Source organism: Vipera ursinii (genome assembly GCF_947247035.1).
Source record: "Vipera ursinii genome assembly, chromosome: 3".
Taxonomy (NCBI): Eukaryota; Metazoa; Chordata; class Lepidosauria; order Squamata; family Viperidae; genus Vipera; species Vipera ursinii.
In genome coordinates, this window is record NC_139516.1 from 187802717 (window position 1) to 187830035 (window position 27319).

At 41.8% G+C, this 27319-nt stretch overlaps 2 protein-coding genes across 3 annotated transcripts in view; both read right to left on the bottom strand.

The window, feature by feature from the left end:
* Positions 1–27319, bottom strand: part of RAD54B (RAD54 homolog B) — a 50931-nt gene that overhangs the window by 11294 nt on the left and 12318 nt on the right. For both annotated transcript variants that reach the window (XM_083359383.1, XM_083359382.1), the window contains exons 4-6: positions 6109–6291; positions 2247–2519; positions 1061–1223 (exon numbers count right to left, since the gene is read on the bottom strand). In XM_083359383.1, the coding sequence (XP_083215509.1) occupies positions 1061–1223; positions 2247–2519; positions 6109–6291 (619 nt within the window). The remainder of the gene's footprint in view (positions 1–1060; positions 1224–2246; positions 2520–6108; positions 6292–27319) is intronic.
* On the bottom strand, positions 20986–26762 carry FSBP (fibrinogen silencer binding protein). Its single transcript, XM_083359386.1, has 2 exons — positions 26363–26762; positions 20986–22216 (listed from the first exon to the last, which is right to left on the bottom strand). Exons 1-2 carry the CDS (start codon positions 26731–26733, stop codon positions 21688–21690), a joined length of 900 nt encoding a protein of 299 aa, XP_083215512.1. The 5' UTR covers positions 26734–26762; the 3' UTR covers positions 20986–21687.

A 27319-nucleotide genomic window follows, 5' to 3' on the forward strand; every position in this document is an offset into this window, starting at 1 on the left:
CTCCAGAGTCATTTTGTGACAAAGGTGCTTTTTCAGGAGACAACTGGACTTTCTTGCTTTTTCTTTGAAGACGTTTTGCTTCTCATCCAAGAAGCTTCTTCAACTCTGACTGGATGGTGGGGAATGGAAGGATTTGTCCATTCCCCACCATCCAGTCTTCAAAGAAAAAACAAGAAAGTCCCGTTTCCTCCTGAAAAAGCACCTTTGGCACAACCATGGTCTGGCTAACTGAGAATCTCCATAGACTCATTTTGTGACACTGCCCACAAGATACTCTAGAAATGCCAAATGTGACCACCGGCTTAGAAAGATGACTTATCAACTGGTGAAGGAGGCAAAATTTTCTGTTTTCAAGCAGGCCAAAGCTGACAAGTACATGTTGAAGTGATATTTTTCCCTTCATTGTATTTAACTGTATTGTTTATTTTTATTTGGCTTGAGTTTTCTTGGGTGGGAAGGACAACGTGCAGATTTTATACATACCTAAGAAACCACAATAGCTCTTATAAACATGCTCTAGGCATAGGCCACTGCTCTGTTATGGTTATTATATTAGTCTCCAGATAAAAAGTCCACATTATCCTCATATACTATTCTCCTCTTTTGGCTTATGTGCAGTGTCTCTCCCCCCCCCCCGCCCCTTTCTTTCTCTTTCTCTTTCTTGTATTTCCAATCTGTATGGTTGCTATCATGCAGATTTTTTTTTAGGAATTGGGAAGATCTAGAACAAGTTTTGCACAAAGGCTGTTTTCTAGCTCTCCCTCCTTCTGGGAGGGAAGAAGCTTCTTTCTCATACTTCTGCCATTGCTCAGTTTGCTTTAGTTTTTGTAAGTGTTGCCACCTGTACATAGCTTCCCCATATAGTCATCTCCCTGGGTAAAACAATCACCACAAAAATGTTGCTGAAAATGGCACCTAGATGGGCATTTCTTTCTCTCCTCAGCTTTAGCGCTTGAAGTTTTTACAATATACCAAAGGCAAATGCATCCACTTTTCCCAAAATCTACCAATGTTCTGAAAGACTGGGAGATCAAAAACCAGGAACTCATGATCTTCTTACCTCATTCCCATCACACATTCATAAAGAAATAGAATTCCTTCTCGCTGATGTGGGCGAAGATGGCTTGTAACGTAAGGGTCTACAACCACATCCACAACAGGCAAATGTGACTTGTTAAACAATCGCTGGTGACTTGGGCACGGATATGGCATAACTAAGGAATCTTAAATTTCAAACATAGGTGGTATCAGTGCAAAAATATTAGTTTTAAAGTAAAAGCAACCAGTTTTGTAGGTGAAAGGAAAAAAATTGCCAAATTCAAACCAAAACATGCAAATGACCCTATCCTTTTAATTCTCAAATTGACAGAGTAATTAATAAACAATTAGTACTGTCATGTAAACAGTCTTCTCTAAGATGTTTAATATTAAACAAAGAGGAAAAACAATACATGGTGATATTTGTTCAAGAACTTCTTAGGATAAAATTAACAAAATGACAACTTTCTTCACTGGGTTATATTCCAACCTTAATTAATTTCCCATATAATCTGACTTTTAGGTATGTACCAAACATTTTGAGTCCCATCTTAGGCATAAAAGTCAGCTGGGTGACTTTGGGCCAGATATTCTCTCTCAGCCCAATTTACCTCACAGGGCTGTTGTTGTGGGGAAAATAGGAGGAAGGAGAAACAGATATGTTCACCACCTGAGTTACGTATAAAGTGAAAAAGGCAAGATAAAAGAAGAAGCAACTGTATTTTTCATAATTCTTCATCACTGGCTTTCAGTGTCTAGAATTTATATCTAGAGGACAATAAATTGCCTACTCATGAGCTGTTTGCAAGTTTCTTAACTTTGCTGCAAATGAGATGGCAATCTCTCCAATCCATCAAGGGAGGAATATCTTCTGTTTGTTCAGTTTAGATATGATTTCTGTTTTCAGATATGTCATTTTTCAGTCCATCTAGATTTCATCATATCCATAGTGCCTAGATTTGTTTTATACTGAGATTCTGAGAACGAGAGAAAAAAGTTAGATTTGGTTATCCAATTCACCCATTTAATTAGTATGGCGTTCCCCAAGTTAATTTCCTCTTTGTATGTTGAGGCTATGACTGGAGTGAATTCCAATATAAGTTAGAGAGTGTCTGAATTTGATTTGGATTACTAATTCACTTTCTTTAGAAGAGGATAGAACAGAGATAGACAGATTAACGCAGATAAGCTCAAAAACAAAGCCTTACTTGCAGCTAACGGATCATGACGTGGTTTACAGTTAGGCCAATTTTCTTTGGTATTAGGTTTGCAAACATTTTTGAAAGGGTTACAAAACCGCCTTGTAGAAGCAACTGAGGAATTCCAACTTTCTTCTGTGGCCTCCAGACCAGACAAAAAACATTTGCCACTTTGAAAGTCCTCTTCCAATATCACACCCATCACTTCAATTTCTTTGCTTCCAATCATCAGACTCTGACCTTCAGTGAGATTGTCTAAGTCTCTGAACTGATATCCAGTGCCTAAGAGAAATTATAAAGGTTATGTTGAGATATATGGATATAAATGAATAAAGAATACTTTTTTTAAAAAATCCCATTTATATCTCGCCCTTCTCCGAAGACTCAGGGCGGCTTACAATCTAAGCACAAATCATTGTGCTTAGAAATTTAATCAAATAAATCTTACAATTTTAAGAAAGAAGACATTATCACCATATTGTGCAAGAAATAAGGCCAATTCTTTTGACCAAAAAGCTGAATACTGATAGTTTATATTTATGACACATTATTTTTAAAGAAAAAATATTAAATAGCTCTCTAAGTTTTTGAAAGATGTCAGGAACATCCGGCTGTTTTAAATAACTTTCGTCCGGTCTCCAACCTTCGCTTTCTTGCGAAGGTTGTTGAGAGTGTGGTGGCGCATAAGCTCCCTCTGGTCCTGGATGAAGCGGATTATCTAGACCCGTACCAATCGGGCTTCAGGCCCGGGTACAGCACGGAGACGGCATTGGTCGCGCTGGTGAATGATCTCTGGAGGGCTCGGGATAGAGGATACTCCTCTGTTCTAGTCCTATTAGACCTCTCAGCGGCTTTCGATACCATCGACCATGGTATCTTGCTGCGGCGTCTCAGGGGATTGGGAGTGGGAGGCACGGTTCTTCAGTGGTTCTCCTCCTATCTCCTGGGACGCTCGCAGTCGGTGTTGGCAGGGGGGCAGAGGTCGACCGCGAGGCCTCTCGCTTGTGGAGTCCCTCAGGGGTCGGTCCTCTCGCCCCTTCTGTTCAACATCTACATGAAACCGCTGGGTGAGATCATTCGTGGTTTTGGAGTTGGGTATCATCAGTATGCTGATGATACCCAACTTTTCATTTCGACCCCAAACCACCCCAGTGATGCCCTCGACGTGATGTCCCGGTGCCTGGAGGCGGTCCGGGTCTGGATGGGGAGGAACAGGCTTCGTCTCAACCCTGACAAGACGGAGTGGCTGTGCGTACCGGCATCCCGTGATATTCAGGATATCCCACCCCTCATTATGGGGGGTGAGTCATTACCTCCTGTAGATAGGGCTCGCAACTTGGGAGTCCTCCTGGATGCACAACTTTCCTTAGAAGACCATATTGTAGCTGTGACTAGGGGGGCGTTCGCCCAGGTTCGCCTGGTGCGCCAGTTGCGGCCCTATCTAGACCGGGATGCCTTGCGCACGGTCACTCATGCGCTCGTGACCTCTCGTCTTGATTACTGCAACGCTCTCTACATGGGGCTACCCTTGAAGACCACTCGGAGGCTCCAACTGGTACAGAATGCAGCCGCGAGAGTTGTATCGGGGGTTTCCCGATACTCCCGTGTTACACCTTTGCTCCGCGAGCTGCATTGGTTGCCAGTTGTCTTCCGGGTGAGGTTCAAGGTGTTGGTTATGACCTACAAAGCCCTCCATGGCATGGGTCCAGAATACCTTGGGGAGCACCTGCAGCCGGCGTCAACTTCCCTCCGCCCAGTACGCTCCCACAGAGAGGGCCTCCTCAGGGTGCCGCCGGTCAAAGAATGCCGACTGGTGGCCCCCAGGGGGAGAGCATTCTCTGTGGGTGCACCGGATTTATGGAACCATCTTCCGGTAGAGCTCCGGATGGCGCCCGATCTCCGCTCCTTCCGGCGCGATCTTAAAACCCATCTTTTTAAACAAGCGGGCCTGGCCTGATGGGACGGGGTGGGATTTTTTTACTATCTCAATTTTAAATCTGTATTATTTATGGGCATTGTTTAATTATGTTTTAATAATTTTAATTTTTGTATCCTATTTTTATGTATTGCCCTGTTCACCGCCCTGAGTCTCTTGAGAGAAGGGCGGTATATAAATTAAATTAATAAATAATAAATAAATAAATATAGCTCCTTTATTTTTATGGTACAGTATCACTTTAAAAGAAGGTAAATATTAGCCCCATTTGATGCCAAAACACCCACTGCTCCAAAATACAGATTGCGTGCTAGAAGCTTTCCAGAGATTTGGTACTCATGAGGGCTGGGGGAAAAAACAAAGATTCTAACCCAAATTCACAGATACATTCCTGAAAATATCTTACACCTTCATTTACTTCACTAAATGAATTCCTAACTTATCCAATTCTACTAGGCAATAGGAACAAAAAAGCTTGATTAACAAGTTAATGAGTAATGCATGAAAGTTAGCGCTTGTTGCTAAGCAATATAGTGCAGGAAATGGTTGATCTCCCTTTTATTTATAATTGTGTTAGCAGCACCAATTATTATTTTTCTGGAAACAAAGAAATCTCTAATACCTTAGAGACAAACACATTTATGTGAATAGTTGTGGGGAATGGGTCACTGTGCTTATTGCACAGGCATGTAAATTTTGTTTGAAATGTTAGAGACTGTCCTTTATTTGGTAATCATTGCTATCTGGGGGGGGAGGGAAAGAGAGATAAAGAATTGCACTTACTACATCTGATAAAGTGGACTTTACTAGATAAAAGATTATGTCAAAGAACTGATACTATAAAGAAATGGCTTAAAGGTATGCCTTCTTGCATACTATTTTGCTGCAGGTTGTTGTGGAGGAGGTAAAACTTTACAAAAATGTTTAACTATATAAATCATTTGCAGTTTCACTGAACACATGCAGGTAGTTTTCACCCCTCTGAACTGGGATTAACTTGCAAATACATAAATGTAGGAAAGTGTATTGTGGATATGGCAGATATTAAATTCCATTATTTATCAGAAACATTCCTAAAAGGCTAGTGGTTAAAAAAAATATAACCAGAGTGAAACAGAGTGTAGTTTGTATATGTAAGAGAGAAAAAGACAAGTGGTAAGAGTGATATTCCGAATATGGAATGACATTATGAATATGGGAATTTTCTGGGCATTATCTAATAGTAGGACAAAACTTTGGATTTGATTCAGAAGACCTGTTTCAGAGAGGTAGTTCATAATAATACTTTCCAAACACTCTTTTTATTGGAAGATTTCCATTTATTCCTTGCTTTTGATAGGATAATATACTCTATACATGCACAAGGAATTTTAGAGTACACTAAGAGCATTTTTCATTTACTACTATTTAAATATTTCAGCTGAATTTGCCATCTCAATCCCTAAGCCTGAGTTCCAACTCACATGTGCAAAGATCTAATCATTGCAATTGTTCCTCTCATCTGACCATTTTAACTCCATTCTGGCAATCGCCGAATATGTTGAAATACTATTTCCAGCTAGATATAATAGTTGAAAATGATAATAATTGAGGTTGAAGTCTAACACCTCTAGAGGATACAAATCTGGCCTCATTCACAAGTTAGCCATGACAAACTACCTCCGAACACACAAGTTCCAATTAGCTGACATGGCTATGTAATATTCTAACTTTCTACCAATGGACAGAAAATTCCTTCATAAAGTCACAGAATCCTAAGCAATGGAAGGACCATTTGGACCTTTGAACTCATTTCCTAAGCTCTTCACCTCCTTTGTTGCTTCAAAGCATGGGCTCAGTCATCAAAAAGTATCCCTTTTCTTCCTTTGGTCAAAAGTTACATAACAATATTTCTTCCGACATACACTTGAACAATTATTTTCATTTCATTCTTACCTTTTCCAATGTTTTTGCCTTCCATATCCTTGAGCATCACTGACTTTCCTTTTACTATAAGAACAGCATCACCTTCCCACTTCTTGTGCTTTTTCTTTGAGGCTTTGCACCAGACAACGCTGAAATATTTGGTAAGGCAGATGGGCTCCTCTGGGTGTCTTGCTTTTTCTGTTGCTGCTGGATCTGTAAGAATGAAGACACACAGGAGGCCTTGGAATTGCAAAGTGTACCTAGGTATGCAAACTGAAGCTGATTATTAGGTCAGCTTTTTAAGTCTATTCATTCTGTGTGTATCAGGGGAGCAGGATATCTTTTAAAGAGGGGGGGACTTGTCTAAAAGCATCAGTAACAGAAGCTCCCAAGTACACAACTATTCAGAATTCAGAATGATAGGATTGCACACTGTGTTTCTTTATACATATCTATATAGGTACACAAACTTATTTACGCACATACATGCAGGGGGGAAGAGAGAGAGTTAAGAGAATCAAGGTATGTATAGCAGAATGTATACACAGAGCAATGTCTGGATTGTACCTCAAAACATTTGAAGACTACAGTACTATGTTATCTGCTCCTGCCATAGGCAAGCTGCTTTGACACAGAAGCAAGATACTTTCTGGATGGAAAGGTACATAATGGGAGAGAAAAACATCAGCCAAAATATTTCAGAGACAAAACCAGGCAAAGTGCCCACAGTGCAGTCTACTCAAAATATTTCAAGCTTTGATTATTTAAATATTTATTTTACTGTAGTGCTCAGTCTGACAAGCAGATCACAAAAACATTGATTTCTGCCATCTACTCATGAGGAATATATGTGGGCAATCTCATGATCTCTTCTTTCTCGGGAGAGATTTTGCAAGCACAAATCCCGCATCCAGCCATTGATGTCAGCCACAAAGTTGCTTCTGTTTCTTCAGGTACATCTTCAGTTCATCACATCCTCAATGGATGTCCTCAAGAATGACATTTTCTCTACAGTCATCTAGCATTTCATCAGTTCCTCACGGTTTTTCAAAGACAATATAAAAAGGTTCATCTATATTCTCACCTTTATTATCCTAGGTCCCAATGCATTTTGCCCTGAGATTTAATAAATAGTCAGTGAAATAGATATTTTTTACCATGTTTACTTCTTCTGCCCTGTCCCTATATACTGCTCTGTCCAACTGCATTCTTCTTGCAGAAAACATAACCAGAATAGGATCTGAATAGCTTTGCTTTCTGTTTTAGTAAGCAATTTGCCTTCTTTCTTGAGATACTAGTAGAATGTTCCCTTTTTCTTCCTTTTATGTTGACATTATCCCTCTCCCTTCTACTGCTTCTGTTCCTTTGGAACAAGTTGGCTCATTGTGTCCATAGATCATACCATGTCTCATAATTATTAAATCATACTTATCTTTCTGAACTAAGAATGAAATCTTCTATTTTTATGTCCTATACTCAAAGCATTAATCTATGGATAAACCAGGTTGTGAACTTTATGAAGCAATGTTTTTTCTTGTAGAGTTTAAAGGCCCAGTTACACTTCCATTTCTTTCTATAGTGCACGTAGGTGTTTTTTTCCTGATGTCTTTATTTTTCATCTCGACTCTCCATTAAACCCTTTCCAATCAAGTTCCCCATACTTCAGCCTAGGACATTTTCTCCAGTCCTTGTGAAGTACAATATACCTTTCTTGTGCCTGCAAACCAAATCTCTTCCATCAATACCGATAGCCAATTATTCATATGCAGTATTCTTTTCTTTTTTCAATCCACTTCTATGGAGTAGAAGAAATAATGGCAATCCCAACTTACCCCAAAGGTGGGATTTTTGTTTATGGTTTAATATCCATGGGGATATAGTTGCAAGCTGTTTTTTAAAGCATGATTTTCCCCCCAATATGGATTAGCACAAAGGAACAATGAGGGATGAACTTGATAACTCTTGGAAAGTGATCAATCACATCCCCAATCTTTACCTTTGTCAAACTGTGCACTTTGTATGTTTTTATGCTTATGAAAAAATGCGTCTTTCTTTCTATGATCTAACAAAACTTTACCATCTTTCATCAATCATTCACTATTCTAATCCTTTGTTTGCTACCAGCTGAAAAATAGGTTGGATTCTTTGCATGCAGGCAGGAACAGAAAAATGGCACAAGCATTGCAGGTCACAGCTGCAAACTTCCATCCATCAATCTTCATCTTTTTTAATGTTCCACCAGTAGAAATTTTGTTATTGTTTCTTGTTCTCTTCTCATGCTTTCAGCTAAAACTATCAATTTAAAGGGAAAGACGGCTCGAAAAACTCCCTCTGCTACATTGCACTGACAAACTATTTGTTCTCACTGCTTGCTTGCTTGCTCAGTACTGCTCAGGCCTTTCATGAAACATGTCCTGCAAAGTCATTTCTGAGTTTCTGTAGTTGTTGTCACAACCCTATGTTATAATTTAATGTTTACAATTTAGTACAGATTTTGGTTTGTTTTATTGTATCTCACTCTGGGATTTAATAGGAAGGCTAGAATATCTATATTAAATAAATACATCCTCCAGTTTTACTCTTTGTACCAGACAGAATTCTTTTCTTCTGAACATTTCAAAAAGAAGTTGAACTGACAGCTGCAACTTAGGAACGAGTCTTGTGTAACCTATTATCATAAAATGGACACTGTAATTTGATTTCTTGCTTATCAGCTTCTCTTTCACAGTCTTAAGCACAGGTAAGTTCCCAAAGCAATTCATGGGGATTTTGGCAGGTAATGGGAATCGCGCTGCTGAGCTAAACCCTGTATCTCTTTTTCAGGCATTTTCTAAAGACTATCTCCAGGAAGGCCTGGAGGAACGTTGTCCATGGGGTCGCGATGGGTCGGACACGACTTCGCAACTAACAACAACAAACACTTATCTATATATTGTTGTTATGGGGAGAAGAAGACAAACATGGGAGGGAAACAAAAAAATCAGAAGCAGCACAAGCTGAAGTTTTCCTTTTCAAGCAACTGTCCATTTAAGGAGCCTAATAATATAGATCTTTGTTATTTTCACTGTTTATTGTGATTCTGTTATTGTATTTTACTACAATTGGTAAACTACCTTAGAAAGATCTGTGCTATATGTGTAATGACAAGGCATAAAATAGCTTCCTTTTATTTTTATTATTCAGATGTGAGTTTGTCCAAATCCAAAGGAATGACTAAAAGTTTAACTTAGCTGTGCTCGCAACACAATTCATAAACAGGCTGCCAACAATAAACAGGAAAAACTATTATTATAAATAATTAATATTAGCATTTAATTTTAGCATGCTGCTGGCGACCTACTTTAGATCAAGCTCATTGCCCAGAGCTTTCGTTCATTTATCACTTATAGCAATATTTTTTTTATTCGTTACAAAGAAAATAATTTCCAAGAGATGCCCCAAAACACAAACCACACCAGACATATCATTATTTCTGCTGTAGATCTAAAACAGGCAATGCTGCAATAAGCCATTTAGATTACCGAAATATGGTTGCTTAAAATTCATGAGCATTAAGAAAGATTTGACCCTTTTTATGCATTACACAGGAATGATTATTTTTAGACAAGCTGATGACATTCTTGAAAGGAAAAGATGTAATCCTTTCAAGCCATGTTATATAAACCCAATCTACATAAAGGCAATCTATTCAATAATTCAAGCAGGACAAAAACATGAGAGATCAAATTTAATAGGGACTGTGTAACTGTAGTTATACCTATTAAATACATATGCACATTATGTCCCAGCAGAGACTTATGATTCATATTAGTCATTGCAAATTAAAGTTAGTTACCCTTTTTACACTTTTGATGCATTAAAAAAGAATCACAATCTATTTTTTACAATTTAACTGCTTTATGGGCATCTTATGGGCATCTTATTTACTTCAGATATCCCTGGCAAATCTCACTTCAAATTGGTTGATATTCCCACCAGTCTTATGAACTGCCCCTAGGTGATAGGAATGGCAGCCCACTAGATCTGGAAGACCAAATAGGGGGAAATATGAGTTATAATATTTAGCTTGGTACGTTTTCCATTCCTTTTTAATACCTACATGAGGCCACTGGGTGGGATGATCCGCTGTAATGGAATGACGTACCATCAGTACACTGATGATATTCAAGTCTACATCTCCATCCCAGGTGACCGAGTGATAATGTTGCTGTTTCCTTGCAGTGCCTGGAGGCTGTGGGAGTCTGGATGGGGGATAAGGGCGGGAGAAGGAGAAGGGCAGGATATAAATGGAAATAAAATAAATAAATAAATAAAAGGCTCCAGCCTAACCCTGGTAAGACCAAGAGACTTTGAGTACTTGGAGCTCCAGGTTCTGGGACTTTTAACATCTTTAGTTTTAGATGGGGTTGCACTACCCCAGACAGATTCATGGGGGTTTTCCTGGACTCACGACTCTTGCTTGTTGAGTAGGTTAGGAGAGTCTTTGTTCAGCTTCATGTTGTGTGTCAGTTGAGCATCAGCTGAACCTTTCCTGGATCAGGAGTCTCTGCGCTCAATCAGTCAAACCATGGTCATCTCACAGTTGGACTTTTGCAACAGTCTACATGGGGCTACCCTTGAAGAGTATCCAAAACTTCAACTGGTGCAGAATGCAACTTCTCAAGAGAGTTTTTGGGCCCCTAGGGTAGCCCACATTAAGTTGCTGTTCCGCAAGCAGCATTAGGTGCTAGTTTGCTTCCAGGTCTAATTCAAGGCGTTAGTTATCACCTTTAAAACCCTTCATGGCATTTGCCTAGAATATCTGAGGAACTGGCTCATCTCAGTGGGGACCAACCTGCCCCACCCACACTGGCAGAAAAAGCAAGCTATGGACCTCCCATTTGGTTAATCGATTTTTAATTGAATTTTCAATGCCTAGTTTTTATTTATTAAGGTTTTATGTCATTTTATGTCTTTTGCGCATGCCCACGATGGCGGAGGTGCTGGGCTGAGCTCCGTGGAGCGTCTCCAGTTTTGGCGTCCTTACCGGTCCTTTGGGGTTCCTCCGAGCCCGCGGAGATGTTTTTCCTATTTGTCGTGGCTTGGAGAGTTGATTGAACCGAGAGAGAAGGAGAGTCGGCATGCAGTTGGAGTTGCAGCCCTCCATTTTCCAACTAAGCTTCGGTGTCTTCATCTCGGAGGCCCTGGTGGAGCTGGGAGGAGCCGCGGCTTGGAGGGCTCCGAATGGTGGATCCTCGGGGCCGATAGAGCCGCGGCCTAGAGTGGCCTCCGATTTTCCTGTTTGCTTAGTAATGGAGGTTGACTCGGCCTCAGAATAGAACGGTGGAGTGATCGACTGCGAGCGGAATGGGGAGCGTTTTGCTGGCTCGTGGCCCCTGCGCGGTCTGTGGAGGTCTGTTTGAAGTCACTCTTGTCTGCTCTCGACCGGGGAGGCCTGCGGCTGGCGTGGGACTGCCTGACTTCTGGTGCTGTGTGTGGCTGGCTGGGCGACGGGCTTTTTGCCTCCGGCTTTCAGCCCCCTGATCGGTGTCCATCGATCTGCTATCCTGCGTCTCCTGCTCTCCCCGCTTTGCGTTTCCCGCCTTGAGATGAACTCTGCTCTCCAACTTAACTATGGTTACCCTCAGGTTAATCCTGATAACTGCTGCTCTTCTTTTTCTCTCTCTATGGTCCCCACTGAAGCAAGAAGGTCTTGGACGAGCCTCTGTGAGAGGGCGGCTCGTATATGTTATCATCGATACCAACCAATTACCATCTGCTGCCTCCCTAGAGGTGAGAGATCTAGGGAGGTATGCCTTCTTGAGTTGGCAATTGTTCATCCCATCGTAGATCTGGGCCCTTCGTGAGAGGGAGGTGCCTGTTCTATCCTGGAGTCATCTGACTGGTACCCAGCTCAGTGGCAGGGAGCTGGTGAATTGGACACTTTTGACTTTTCAGCTTTCCAACTTTTGACTGATGGACTGCCTGACTGGACTCCCCTGGACTAATGGTTTTATCTTACTCCAGCACAGCCTTATTGGCGCTCAGGGGTGGCCCCATCTCCTGGGTGTGACCCGCCTGCTTTTCTATCGTGCCTCTTGATGACGGACCCAATTATTGGGACCCCGAGAGATGGCTGGGCAGGGACAGGAGCCTCTCTCCCAAATTTAATAAGAGGCCCCTGGTGTGTTTTTTAGCTAAATGTTTTGAGGAGTTAGGGAGGGGGTGGGCTTATCGGCTCGGTTGGAAACTAGGGGGGTTCCACCAACCGTTTCTCAGACCAGGTCAGGGACTGATCGCGCCGTGGTAGGGGCTGGGCTGGGGGCTTACGGGGCCCCGGGGCGGGGTGTGGCATTATCTATTCCCACGGCGGTTGGGAATGGCCGCAGGTGTAGGAACAGAGGGCCACATCAATATCCGGGGGTGCGTCCCCGCTGTCTTCAAGCGGTGATGCGCTCCGACCCTCTGATTTCAGCACGTGGTACCGGGAGCGAGGATGAGCAGCCACCTGAGCTCAGGCTCGTGTATTTCAATGCCAGGTCCGTAATGAATAAAGCACCTCTCATTCGCGATCTGATTGAGGAGGAGCATGCGGACCTGGCTTGCATTACGGAGACCTGGTTGGGCCCAGAGGGCGGGGTCCCCCTAGTTGATCTTAGCCCATCAGGTTTCCGGGTGCTGCACCAGCCTAGGGCTCAGGGTAGGGGCGGTGGAGTGGCAGTTGTTGTGAGGGAGACCTTATGTCCGCGGGAGGCCACCATAGTCCAGATAGCTGGGTGTGAGTCCCTCCTCCTGAGATGTGGTCCCAGAGCTCAGTTGGGCTTGCTGCTGGTGCATATTTCACCTAGACACGTGGCAGCAGCCCTGCCTGAGCTTCTCGATATCCTCTCAGGGTTGGTGGTTGAGTTCCCCAAATTTATAGTTTTGGGTGACTTCAACCTACCATCCCTGGGGGGATCATCTGAGTTAGCTCGGGAGTTCATGGCTTCCATGACGGCCATGGACCTGAAGCAGGTTATTCTGGGCCCAACTCACAGGGGGGGGTCACACGCTCGATCTGGTTTTTCTATCCGGACGGTGGTTAGATGATCTTGGGGGGGTTCCCCAATTAATTCACCCCTGTCATGGACTGATCATCATCTCCTGCGGATGGTCTTCCGTTTTGCCACTCCCTGTCGTGTGGTTGCTGAGCCAACAAGATGGTTCCGCCCTAGGCGCCTTATGGACCCTGAGCGGTTCCAAACGGCGCTTGGGCCCCCACCTGCCTCCTTTGCTCACAGCTCGGTCGATGCCCTGGTGGAAGCCTGGGAAAGGGCAGCCACAGAGGCACTCGACGAAGTTGTAGCCATGCGGCCCTTGACCCGACGCAGATCCCAACGGGCCCCATGGTTCTCCATGGAGCTCCGCGAGATGAAGCGTCGGAGACGGGGCCTAGAGAGCTGTTGGAGGTCCAGCCGATCCGAATCCGACCGGTTACAACTAAGGTCGTTTACGAGAACTTATCTCGCAGCATTGAGGGTGGCTAGGTCTAACCACTTTGCCACCCTCATTGCGTCCGCAGATAATCGCCCGGCTGCCCTGTTTAGGGTGACTCGCTCTCTCCTTAATCAGGAGGTGAGGGAGGAACCCTTGCAGGGTCGAGCCGAGGAGTTTAGTCGATTTCTGTCGGACAAAATCGCTCGGATCCGGACTGGTTTGGAGTCTGGGCAGAGTCTGACGAAGAGGATACGGGTGGTCTTGTCGATTTAATCTGGGAAGAGTTCGATCCTGTGACCCCTGAAGAAGTGGACAAGATCATGGGGAAGCTGAGCTCCACCACGTGTTTGTTGGACCCGTGCCCCTCCTGGCTGACTTATGCAGCCCGGGATGGGACACGAGGCTGTCTCCAGGCAGTGATTACTGCTTCTTTGAGTCAGGGTAGTTTTCCCGCCGCCTTGAAGGAGGCGGTGGTGAGACCCCTCCTCAAGAAGCCTGCCTTGGACCCAGCAATTTTAAACAACTATCGTCCGGTCTCCAACCTTCGCTTTTTGGCGAAGGTTGTTGAGAGCGTGGTGGCGCATCAGCTCCCTTTGTTCTTGGAGGAAGCTGACTACCTAGACCCGTACCAATCGGGTTTCAGGCCCGGGTACAGCACGGAGACGGCATTGGTCGCGCTGGTGAATGATCTCTGGCGGGCTCGGGACAGGGGTTGTTCCTCTGTCCTAGTCCTTTTAGACCTCTCAGAGGCTTTTGATACCATCGACCATGGTATCCTGCTGCGACGTCTCAGGGGGTTAGGAGTGGGAGGCACAGTTCTCCAGTGGTTCTCCTCTTACCTCCTGGGACGTTTGCAGTCGGTGTTAGCAGGGGGGCAGAGATCGACCCTGAGACCTCTCATTTGTGGAGTTCCTCAGGGATCGGTTCTCTCGCCTCTCCTGTTCAACATCTATATGAAGCCGCTGGGTGAGATCATTCGTGGTTTTGGAGTTGGGTATCACCAATATGCTGATGATACCCAGCTTTTTATTTCAACCCCAAACCACCCCAGTGATGCCCTCGATGTGATGTCCCGTTGCCTGGAGGCGGTCCGGGTCTGGATGGGGAAGAACAGGCTTCAACTCAACCCTGACAAGACTGAGTGGCTGTTCCGTGCCGGCATCCCGGGAAATTCTGATTATTCCATCATTGGCCATGGGAGGTGAGCTATTACCCCCCGTAGATAGGGCCCGCAACTTGGGGGTCCTTCTAGGCTCACAGCTCTCTTTGGAAGAGCATATTGGAGCTGTGACTAGGGGGGCCTTTGCCCAGGTTCGCCTGGTGCGCCAGTTGCGGACCTATCTAGACCGGGATGCCTTGCGCACAGTCACTCATGCGCTCGTGACCTCTCGTCTAGACTACTGTAATGCTCTCTACATGGGGCTGCCCTTGAGGTCCACCCGGAGACTCCAGCTGGTGCAGAATGCAGCCGCGCGAGTCGTCTTGGGAGTTTCCCGATACTCCCATGTTACACCTTTGCTCCGCGAGCTGCATTGGCTACCGGTTGCTCTCTGGGTGAGGTTCAAGGTGTTAGTTATGACGTACAAAGCCCTTCATGGCATGGGTCTGGATTACCTACGGCAACACCTGCGACCGGCATCAACTTCCCTCCGTCCAGTGCGCTCCCACAGAGAGGGCCTCCTCAGGGTGCCGCCGATCAAGGAATGCTGATTGGTGACCCCCAGGGGGAGAGCGTTCTCTGTGGGCGCGCCAGACCTCTGGAACCGCTTACCGGTTGAGCTACGGACGGCCCCCAACCTTCGCTCCTTCCGGCGCGATCTTAAAACATTCTTTTTCGAACAAGCTGGCCTGGTCTGACGGGATGGGGTTGGGTTTTTAAAATTAGTTTTTAACTTAATATGTATTGATTTTATGGGCATGATGTTTAATGGTTTTTTAATGTTTTTTTAATTTTTGTATTTGATTTTTATTGTGTATTGCCCTGTTCACCGCCCTGAGTCCTTCGGGAGAAGGGCGGTATAGAAATCAAATTATTAAATTAAATTAAATTAAATTAAATTAAATTAAATTAAATTAAATTAAATAAGCTGCCTAGCGTCCTCAGTGAGATGGGTGGCATACAAGTTTATAAATACATACATACTGTACATACAAATATAAGGGACGACAGAGAATGAGGTGGCTGGATGGAGTCACTGAAGCAGTAGGCATGAGCTTAAATGGACTCCAGAAGATGGTAGAGGACAGGAAAGCCTGGAGGAACGTTGTCCATAGGGTCGCGATGGGTCGGACACGACTTCGCAACTAACAACAACATGTTTTAACCAGTTCTTTTCCCTGAGGTTCATGTGCATCTTCATAGCACACATTTGAGGCTGGACACTCATTTCGAAAGTTGTGAATATTGTACGCCTGTTCTCATAACATGGCAGCTCTAGAAGCAGCAGCTAAATACCAGCAACCAGTTGCCAAAAGACAATGTGGTGAGGTGAATGGCTTTGAATAAATGTGACAGTTATGAAAGAGGAACAGGACAACCCATGTTCAAGATGATCCTCAGCTATGAAAGCTCAGAAGGTATCTTTGGGTAAGTTGCCTCCTCAGCTGAACCTGTCTTACACCTTGTTTTGTTTATAGCAAAACAGAGGGAAGATTGCTGTGTTTGAGGCCCTAAAGAAAGTCACAATGTAAGTCTCATGAATAGATAGATGGATCGATGAAAATATTTAATCTTTTCTTTAGGGATAAAAATCTGGGGAGGAACTCTGGGGGTCACAGGTATTTTGCTCTCAGACTTCATGTTGTTCTACCTGCCTTAATAAACTTGGTGAACAGTAGCTTTCTAATTTTTTTTCCTCTAAATCATAACATGTCCCACCCCAAACATACAGGTAGTTCTAAACTTATGACTGTAATGGGACCTGCTCACTAAGGTCACAAGCCATAATGTCATTAAGTGAGGTGCCCACATGATTGCCTCATTTAATCACTCAATCCATGCTCTTCCCATTGCAGTTGTTAAGCAGAGCATGGAGTACCTAAGTGGTGGAGTACCTCCGGGATGGGGGAAACTTTGGGAAACCTAGTACAGGCCTAGGCCTGCACTGCATCACCTCCCTAGCTCACACATGGCCTGCCCATGCCTTCCCCACTCCCTGAGGCAACCCGTGCATCACTTACTACCTCACTGGGTTCCCACCAGCCTTGGCCTGTTTTCACACCCCCTTGATCATATTTGAGAGCCAGCTGCTTCACCCCTAGATCCTCCTGGAAGCCACATGGCCCCATCCCAGAAGCAGGCACCATTTTGGAGCAGCCACAATTCATTGCAGCCACTCCAAAAATTGTTACCACTTCCAGGATGGTGCCACATGGCCTCCACTGTGTAGGAAGACTGTGTGGCAGAATGGTTGCTTCTCAAAGGCCTACCAAAAATATAAGTGACCAATTCCTGATAGGGTAAGGAGGAGAGTGCGGGACCCAACAGAATGGGAAACAGGCCCATGGTCTGCTGGGACACAATGGGACAGGATGGAAAGAAAATGGGCGGGGGGGAGTGCAGCATCTCTGTAGACAGTTATAAGGGCAGATAGATTGACAAGCGACCAAACTTCATTCGTGTGATCTTAAGTCATAACCTTGGGCACAAGTTGTAAGTCCCTTCATTCAGTACTGCTGTAATTTCCAACAGTCACTGAAGAACTGTCCGTAAGTCAAGAACTATCTGTAGTCAATCAAACAGAAAATCAATTATCTCTACCAAATACTCTTGTTACTTTGTGGCAACAACATCATGCATTATCTACAAAATGGCTGAGGAAAAAACAGCAGAGGCCCTCTACCAGTTGAAAGAGACTATACCTCAGTCTAGTCCACAGGTCTGCAACCCTTGGCTCCGGAACCGCATGCGGCTCTTTCAGCTGTCTCCTGTGGCTCCCAGTCCTCTGCCATGTGCAGTCGGAAAAAACAAAGTGGGACTAAAAAAGTTCAACCAATCAATTCAAATATGCAGGGTACATGCATATCTCGCCTTGGCTCCACTCTTCAGTCAAACCCTGTTCTGCGCATGCGTGCATGTATGCGCATGTGCACACATTTTTTTGCGGCTCCCAGTTTTTCCTTTTGTGAGGGAACCAGTTCCGAGTGGCTCTTTCACTGTTTCAGGTTGCTGACCCCTGGTCTAGTCCAATGTTTCTCAACCATGGCAACTTTAAGACGTGTGAACTTCACAGCAATCCTCTAAAATAATCATTCAGCCTTCCTGTAAACTGGTGGTTTCCAGATGTACTGGACTATAAATGCCCTTAATTCTTAGCATTCTGATACTGGCTATTGGAATTATCCAACACTGAGAAAGGGAGATGCTGGCTGGAGTAAGATACAATACTTCATTATAATATAATTCTGTCTTTCTTAAGTGCCTCACATGGGGTAATTTTAATGTGCAAATACATATCAAAAAGTAGTTAATGTAACAGAGACGTACTGTGCAAGAGGCTGCAAAAGAACAGGTGAGGCATGAGTGAGGCAGCTATTTGTAGCATTTTAAAACAACTATGTCCATAGCAATTCTGGGAAAAGGAATAAGGTATTGTAGGCAGATGCTACATCCCCAATCATAAGCAAGATAAAATTCAAAGCAGTTCATAGCCAAGTTAATATACATATACAGTAACACACTTGCATCATATTTGATTAAAAACCTTTTTAATTCATATTCAGTTCTCTGAGTTTCATTACCTACATCACCGTTACAGGAACAACCCAGGGACAAATTGGAGGTATCACCAAATACTGTACAAGGTAAAGAATAATTAAGATTAAAAGAGGCAGAAAAATGTAGAACAGTGTTAATGGAAATTAAAAAATAATGCTATAGAAGTGGAACCTTCAACAGAATGAATGTGACAGATAGAAAATAAAAGTGATAGAAATATTTGGGATGAAATTAAAGTGAGGAAATATTGGAAGTGGTAATTTAGGGATCAGTAAGGGAATGAGAGTTGAATATTGAAGGGTAGAATTGAAATTAATGATAGAAATATTAAAGCCCAAGAAAAAAAAACGTATGAAAAGTAAGGTATAGACCCTGTAACAATGTGATTCAGTTGCCATAATTGGAGAATATAAAGTATGGAAGTAAGAAAAAAAATGTGATATCCCCTGGACTGTTTAGGGCAGACATGTCAAACTTGCGACATCATGTGATTTCACACAACATATCGGGACGGTTTTGCCATTGCCAGCAATGGGGTGGGCGTGGCTTCTGCATGACGCATCTGGCCTGTGGGCCGGCAGTTTGACACCCCTGGTTTAGGGTATTCATAGATAAATTTACTATATAAAAAAATCAGACAATCCATTATCCACTGGATGATAATTTCAGAGATATTTCCTTAAACAGAAACAAAATGACCACAGATAGGCAAAACAGTGGGAGTGGGAGAGACTTCAGATTTTCCACTGGCTTCCCCATTGACTTTCCTTGTAGGAGGCAGATAGGGAGGAATGGAAATGGCAATTACATGACTGCAGACCAGTGGTCTCCAACCTTTCCAGCTTGGCAGCTCAGCCCAGGGGGATGGGGGGAGAGAAGGGATGGTTCTGTGTGAGTGGCATGTGCATGAGCATGCACAGCTCCATTTGTTGCTTGCAGCAGGCATACACATTTAAGTTTTGCTGCTTGCGCAACCACCCACTGTTCACACAAGTGGAGCTCTGCATGTGAGTACAAGTGCCCTGTTCCAAACAGGCCGCAACCCGGGGGTTGGGACCCCTGCTGTAGATGACCACTGTGGTGCAGCAGTACTCAAGCAGCCACAACCTTTGCCAAATTTCAATTCCATGGGAACCATGGATCCCATTCTGTAAGTTAGTCCATTTGATATACATTAATTCAAAAATTGTTTCCCTACTATGATGTATCATTTGGCCCAATTGAAGGCTAGAAACAATTAAACAAAGTTTTAGCAATAGAGAGAGGTTTTGTGGTGAATTGGTTGGAAAGATAAATATAGCTGGAGTTTTTATGAAAATGTTGTCTTAGCTGAGATCCTATGTGATATGTCATGCGAGTTATATGGATTGTATGATACAAATGAGTACTTTGGATCTGAAATTTAATATAGCAAAGATTAAACTAGCTTAGCTTAGGGAAATAGAAATTGAATGAATAATTTAAGTTGTAAGTGGCAAAAATGATGTAATTACTAAGTGGTTCACTGCAAGGAATATTTGTCAAAAGAAGCAAAAAGGACTATTTATAAAAGTATACTTCTAATTCCTTTATTATATGAAAGAGAGAGTTGGGTCTGTCAGGAGAAACAGAAAGACTGAATGCAGTAGGCAAGGGAGAATTAAATGGAGAAAAACAATTGCTGGAATGTGAATTGAGTAAGAACATCAATACAAAAATAAGTACTCTGAAATGGCTGTCACAAGACAGAGAATGAATTAAAGTCAAATTGTGGAAAAACACATGAAGGAAGGGTGAATGAATTGAAAGAAAGGATAAAAATGAGAAAGACATTAGAAGGAATTGATGAGATCTTCAGTAAGACAGGGATAAGAAATTCAAGAAACAAAGGCAGTGTGTAAGCAGTGGATGGGCATGACAAAAACAAAGATGGTTTTCAAGTACCAAGAGATAAGGAGAGGTGCAATGAACAGAGCTGGAGTAATATTTTCTTTTCTTTTTGTTGTTTCAGGCATTTAATTTCTGTATTGTTTACTACTCCTTTTCTGCACTTTGCATTATGCTGCTTGCCCAAAAAGGGAATAGCACGACAGTGTGTGTGTGTGTGTGTGTGTGCGCGCGCGTGCGTGCATACAATAGGATCTCGTTGTAAGTAGCCAAAATAACAAAATTCATCCCAAAGAAAACTAATATCATCAGGCTTGGGGAAAAATCGGTTTTGCTGATGATTTCAGAAAGAGAGGGGGTTTCTAACAAAAGAGAGAAAAGGACAATAATGATTAAATATGCTAAGTGAGTACAGAATTGTAATTATCTGTTGGGTAAAAAATGGTAAGCTCTGTGAAACAAAACGGAAAAGGTGGAGTTCTGAATGAATCCATTGCAGACTTAAAAAAAACTAATCAAATACTCTCTTCTATCCCTGGAGTGTCTACTTGACTGCAGATAGATAGATAAGACAGATAGACAGATAGATAGATAGATAGATAGATAGATAGATAGATAGATAGATAGATAGATAGATAGATAGATATAGACAGAGAGACATAAAAACAAACACACCCACACGTACACACACACTCACATGCACACCATCAGGAATTGTGTGTACCAGTTCCATATTACATCAGCTGATCACCCAAGCAAAATTGCAATTCTTTTTAAGACATGTTATGATAACATACTTCAGATGGATTACGCACTGGTGGCTATGCACCAAAATCAGGTATTACCAACCTTGAAAATACTGAGCACTATCTAGATATAAAAAGATTAATATAACATTCCTTAACTTGCCCTTTTGGACTCCAATGATTCTTAATTGGACTGCAGAATGTTTCACAAAAACAAGAAGAAAGTGTCAGAGGAATTATTTTTATTCTGAACTGTTTACTGATTTCAGAATTAAAATACTTTAAAATATTGTTGAGTCATATTTCAACAGTTCAGCTCAACATGAAAATGCACACTACTGTAGATATTCCTATCCATGCTTTTCCTGATAGCATAAGGCCATACTAAAATACTAGTTATCATTATCTTATAAAAGAAAAAATGAGCAGTCTTTTTGTCCACTTTGCATATATTTATTTACCCACAAATAAATATTTTAAATGGGTACTTAAGAATTGTTCCCAGAAAAAAAATGAAATAAAAAACTAAACAGATTTTTTACAATAGCTTCATAAATCAGTAATGGCTTTTACTATCACAGGATAGTAATCACAGGATTTCAAAAAGGATTTTTTTTAAGTCTTAGATGTGGTTTTCCTTAAAATCTGAAGATCTAGGAAAACCATTGAAAACTGTCTTTCAATTTCTTGCAAACATGAATGAAATCCAAAATAAAAAAAACCATAAATTCTTTTGTCCTTCCATTTTCAATCCATCCAGATAAATAACTGATCTTTTATAAACAATATAGAATAAGCATGGTTTTATGAAAAATTGTTTTATATTCAAAGACTGTTGAATTCAGGAAGATCACGACGTAATCGTATTGCCTTTAATTTTTCTACTTTAATTTTGGCTCTCAAAAGCTCTTCTTCCAACTGCTGTCTCCTTTTCAACCCATCCCTTTTTTCTTGGATATACAGCCCAATTTTCCTTTGATTTTCCAAAATTACATGATGTTCTTCTTTTAGCATTTGCAACATTTGTGGATCATACCCTCCACATGCTGGCCTAAATCGTTCTCCACTTTCGAGCCTAAAAAACTCATCTCGCCTGGGTATAGGCGATGGAGATAGCATTCTTATATCCACAGAAGACAGGGAAGTTGATGGAGATCTCTCCATGACATGGACCATATGTTGCTGATCTCTTTGTTCCAAGTTATCCTGTGTTTGCAATTCAAGTATTAGTGAAGGTGGTGGCTTCACATCCTCCTCTTCTGGATCCAGTTCCAGTGTGATGGCAGCAGGATGGGGCTCCAACATTAGCTGAGGAGAACTTGTAGTAGCAACTGTTTCTTTTACCAGGGTTGCACTAAAACGGAATAATATTTTAGGCATTAGAGAACAGAGTCTTCTCTAGCCACATTTGTAGACACAAAATAGCATTAACTGACATTACTGAGTCCATAAAAGCTAAATAGGCAGACATGATTAGTAAGCACGTAAAAATGCAAGTAGAAAAATAGGGACCACTACGGTGGGAAGGTAACAGCGTTCCGTGCGCCTTTGGCGTCTAGTCATGCCGGCCACATGACCACGGAGACGTCCTTGGACAAACGCTGGCTCTTCGGCTTTGAAATGGAGATGAGCATTGGCCCCTAGAGTCGGAAACGACTAGCACGCATGTGCGGGGGAACCTTTACCTTTACCTTTAAAAGATTACTTGGAAAGTCCTGGATTGTAGGCTAGGCTGGGCAACTGAAAAACTTTCCACAAGAAGGCAATGGCAAATACTGTAACTTACATTTTTACTAAGAAAACTACATAAAGTTGTCTATATAATCATCAAGAATCGAGCCCAAATCAAGGAAGCTGAATATTTTTAATCGACCTCTGAGCTATTTGTACTTTGATAAAAGGAGAATCATCACAACTGTTTATGTGCATATGGACTGCCAGGAGAGACAATAGAAAAAGAGAGAGAATGGCATGGAGCAATTAAACCTTGGACACTTCTTGTTTGCATAATTCTCTTCTCAAGGTGGCCTTCTTCCCTAAGTATTCTTTTTCCTGAAAACATGGACAAGAAATCAATGGCTTTTCAGAAGCTGCAGAATTACAGCTCCCAGCAGGCAGAGGTTAGTATGGCCAATAGCGAATAATGCTGCAAGTTGTAGTTCAGCAAGTTCTGGAAGGCCACAGGTTCTTTCCCTCTGTCTTAAGGTATTTATTGCCATATCTGCACTGCACATATCCTTCAAAATTGCTAACTAGTCAGAAGGATCTTGAATATCATTAACCAGAGAGAGTCCACATAGGCTACTATTATTTGGACTCGTTCCAATCTTCCCCTCTCTCAATGCTGTGATGGCTGCTGAGGACTTCAGGGAATGTTAGGGACAGTTGCTCACCTGGAACGGGACTGAGAAGAGCACTTAGAAAGCTAAGCAGCTTTCAAGTACCTTCCAATCTCGCAGTAAGTCAGTGAATGACCCTGCTCTTCCCAGAAGATACTGAAAGGAAAGGAGACAGGAAAATCATCTTCTCACCATATAGTGGCTTAAGAAACACTGAAGATAACAGTGAAAAACTGAACACACTGGGATGGGTGGCATTATATTTCCAGTCCCTTTCTTTCCTATGTTTTTTATTAAAGACAAAATAAGAATATAAAGTTTTCTGGGCAATTAACATATCTATTTTAAGTGAAAAACACTAGAAAGAAAAAAAATAAAATGCCTTTAAAAACACTTCTGGTCACTGGTAAGTTTGGGAAGAGGTATACATGAGGTTAGGTATCTATGCAGCCCTTAAACCATAGCATGTTCATGCACTATTTTTTTGAAATAAAAGCAATCTTGGTATAACATAATTTAATATATGTCTGCTTATTATTTATCAGCTCCAAAGGATCTTCCTGTTCCCACTACTAAGTACAGTTTTATCTAAAGATATAGTGAGAACCTCAAAAGATTTCCTGGATAAAAAAAAATCTAAAAGGACAGATATTTTCATTTCCTGTCATTGCTGCTCCATTAAAACTCCTTCCTCTGAAATATTTGTTTTAAAATAAATAATTGAATAATTGATTATTCAGCAATCTTCCATTATTATTGCATGGCAGTTCATAGTTGTTCCTTCAGCTAGATCATATATTGCAAGTGTACTCAATTCCTCTACAGAAAGATTACTCTAAACCTCCTAACACTAAAGTAGGGAACACTGGTCAACATCATTTTCTTGGAAGCAAGCTACAATTTTATCAGAATTTGCATGTATAAGTGCATGTCAGGACATTCAAAATGAAAAGATCTAAGCAGAGGTTTCAGATCACAGCAAATCAGCAGCTGTGAGCAATGGAGCATTAGTCATATGACCTTGTGTAGCAGACAACCCACAGAGAAAAACTGGAGCTGCATCTATTAAGGATGAAAAAAGCTGATATCAAATTGAACAGCTAATATTCATCAGTAAACATTGCCAAGCAGTTAAATATCTTGTATAAACAAGTGCAATTTCCATACAATTTTAAACTGGAAAAAGGGTATGTCCTCTTTTTACTTTCATGTCTAGCTCATTTCCTGATCTATTAGTTTTAGCAGCTGTATTTTTCATAAATAAAAATGGTATCTGACAATGCACAAATTATGGCTGCATAGAAAATGAGAACATAAGAGCCACAGTCATGGGAAAGTAAAGAGATAAAACCAAAGTGATTGAGAAGGCAAACTCTTTGTGGCCAGCTGTATCTTTGGTTCTCTCTTAAAATCTTTTGCATTTTCCCCTTATTTTAAAGATCTACATGGAGGGATAATAGACAAATTTATATTATTGAAATTTATCCCCACAAAAGCATGTTTAGAACCACAATACTCATTTCTAATGGTTCCTATTCCAGATAAATTTTCTGTAACAGTAAGCTACAGCAATAACCATTTATACTGCATTTCAAAATGTTTAAGCAATTGATCATTGTGGGGGTTTTTTGCAAAATAAATATTTAGGTGCTACACAGCATCTAAGCAAGATTACTAAACAACAATGGTACTCTAACCATTAGTACTCAAGCTCAGATCTGTTACCAAGACACTACCTACTCTAATGGTTCAATAAGTAACATCTTTCAATCAAAGTGATGATTGGCCCAATCAATTTTAGTATCAGCCTGAATAATCATTATCAGTCTCATATCTCAAGGATAGTACTGCAGTTTTTAGACTACAGTCCCCGTTGAACTTAATACACTTTTGATTATATGTGCTGGATTGCAAAACATCATTTTGAAGGACTATTAGGTATATTTGCCATCCTAAGTTATATAAAAAACTGGGATAACAATCAAATAACAATAATCATGTTATGTCATATATCATATCATATAAGCATAGCTGATGCAAAATTCTTATATAAAAAGAATCTGTTATTGACATATTTTTATTTGACAGACATCTTCCGTGGAAGTAATGTAGAGAACAGCACTGTTTAATGTAACCGGAGGCAGAAAAAAATCAAAGACTGACTAGCATGCCCGTACATGCCAGCCTCTCTAGACATTCCACTTAAGATTATATTTGTTTGCCACAATAAATGGCATAAATTTAAATAGAATAGGCAATAGTAGCTAGGAAAAGAGATATTTACTTTTCTTTAGGATTTTGAAAAAAAAAAATCTAAGGGTACAGGGCAGACGTGGGAAGCTTGCACCAGAGAAAAGGGCAATAGCAAAGGCCCTGCAAGAAAGGTCAAAGACAGCTTGCCTGCTTTATGTCTAGCTCAAATCTAGACAAGCTTCAATTTGATGAAGCACAAAACAGCCTGCTCTAAAAACAAAAGGTTTTGTGCAATGGCAGCATCCTTATCTTCCTGAACCTGAGCCTTGTAAACCTGTGCACGTTCTTCTTCTAAGTTTAATTATAACTTTATCTTTATTCTGCCTTCACACAAGGCTAAAAATGGTTTTGAAATCCACTTGTATTTTTAAAAGGCAGAGTGGAATATCAGAGAAAATAGCCTAAAAAGTCCAAGTGCAGTTTAAAATATATTCTGCTCTGGGAGATTAACATAATCCTTGTCTGGGCACAGGCAGGAGTGAGCTCCTTTGTTCTCCAACTCGACTTTATGTAGATTTTATCCAAAACAGGCAACAGCTTCCGAATGAGGGCAGATGACTGCAATAGCATACTACCTTAAATGTAGAACAGCCCTTCGCTTGGTCAATGTTTGAATGCTATGCCTATTAAAAGGGGAGGGGTAAAAGTTGGAGCTCCTATTTCACTTGGATTTTTTCTTAACCCTCACTTGCCAGGGGTCTGACAATAAGATCCTTGAAATACAGCTGCAAGCTAAGCTGCCCAATCACCCCTGTTTTTGCCAATTCAAAGGCTGCTTTGAAAAAACGACTTGGATTGCAGCATTCTTAGTTTTCCTAAGCTAAAGCATTTAGCTCAAACAAGGGCCGGAAAACAAGGCAGGAGATGCTCAAGTTGGCCATTCAAGCTCAGCGTAAAAGGCAACTTACCATGGCAGATTATTCCTCTCTCTCAAACACACAGTGGAAATCTGAGGGATCATTTCCACAACTTTCTTAGTCGGTTCAGAGATGTAGCTTTTGTAGTCACAAAGGGTCTCCTTTTGCTGTAAGAGTTCTTGCTTGGCGTATTCCTTGAGCCTTTTGTATAGTGTGCGCAGGCCCTGGGCAGTGCGAGGAGGGCGGTCAACTCCAATGGCATTGTAGTTGTCAGCTATGATGTCCCAGCATTTGTTTTTTTCCACTATGACTGAATGTTTGTTGGTGTGTTCCTCCAGAATATTAACATATGGCTTGACAAGTTTCAGCAAATCAAGCTTTTCAGACAAAGTGAAATTCGAGGATCTGGCCTTCCCAACCATCGTCCTCTCCAGCCTGAAGAAGCAGCAGTTCCTGAAACCACCACACAGATCCTAGCTCTGCTCAGCTCTTTTTCACAAACAGAAAAAAGATCAGGCTTAACTAGGCTTGTCTCATTTAGGCCCACGCCTACAGGGGAGGGTTTATTAAAATTCCTTCAGCTTAAGCTGACGCAGGTTCGTGAAATCTGGTTAAGCCAAGCCTGACCTACATAAGGCTTCAGACTGAAGGAGAAGACGGAGGGGGGGGGGGAGTGCGCACGCAGAGATACTTTTGTGCAAAAAAAACCCATTTAAACAGGATTGAAAATATAAAGGTTTAAAAATTAGCACGTTACCCTGCCAAATATTACCCAATTCATCCTGAGTTTACAAGCTTACACACATACATCTCTTTTGCTGATAGAAAAAAAGGGACTGCATAGAAGACTCAATTTATTCATTCCCAAGAAAAGAACAACTTTTTATGGGGAAGGGAGGCATTTATTGGTTATTAAGCTGAACCACCTCTGCAAAAAGGAGAAAGAGAAAAAACAACAACAAGCAAGATGACTGGATTTAGAGGAGGCGTGTGTAGAGAGATCCCTAA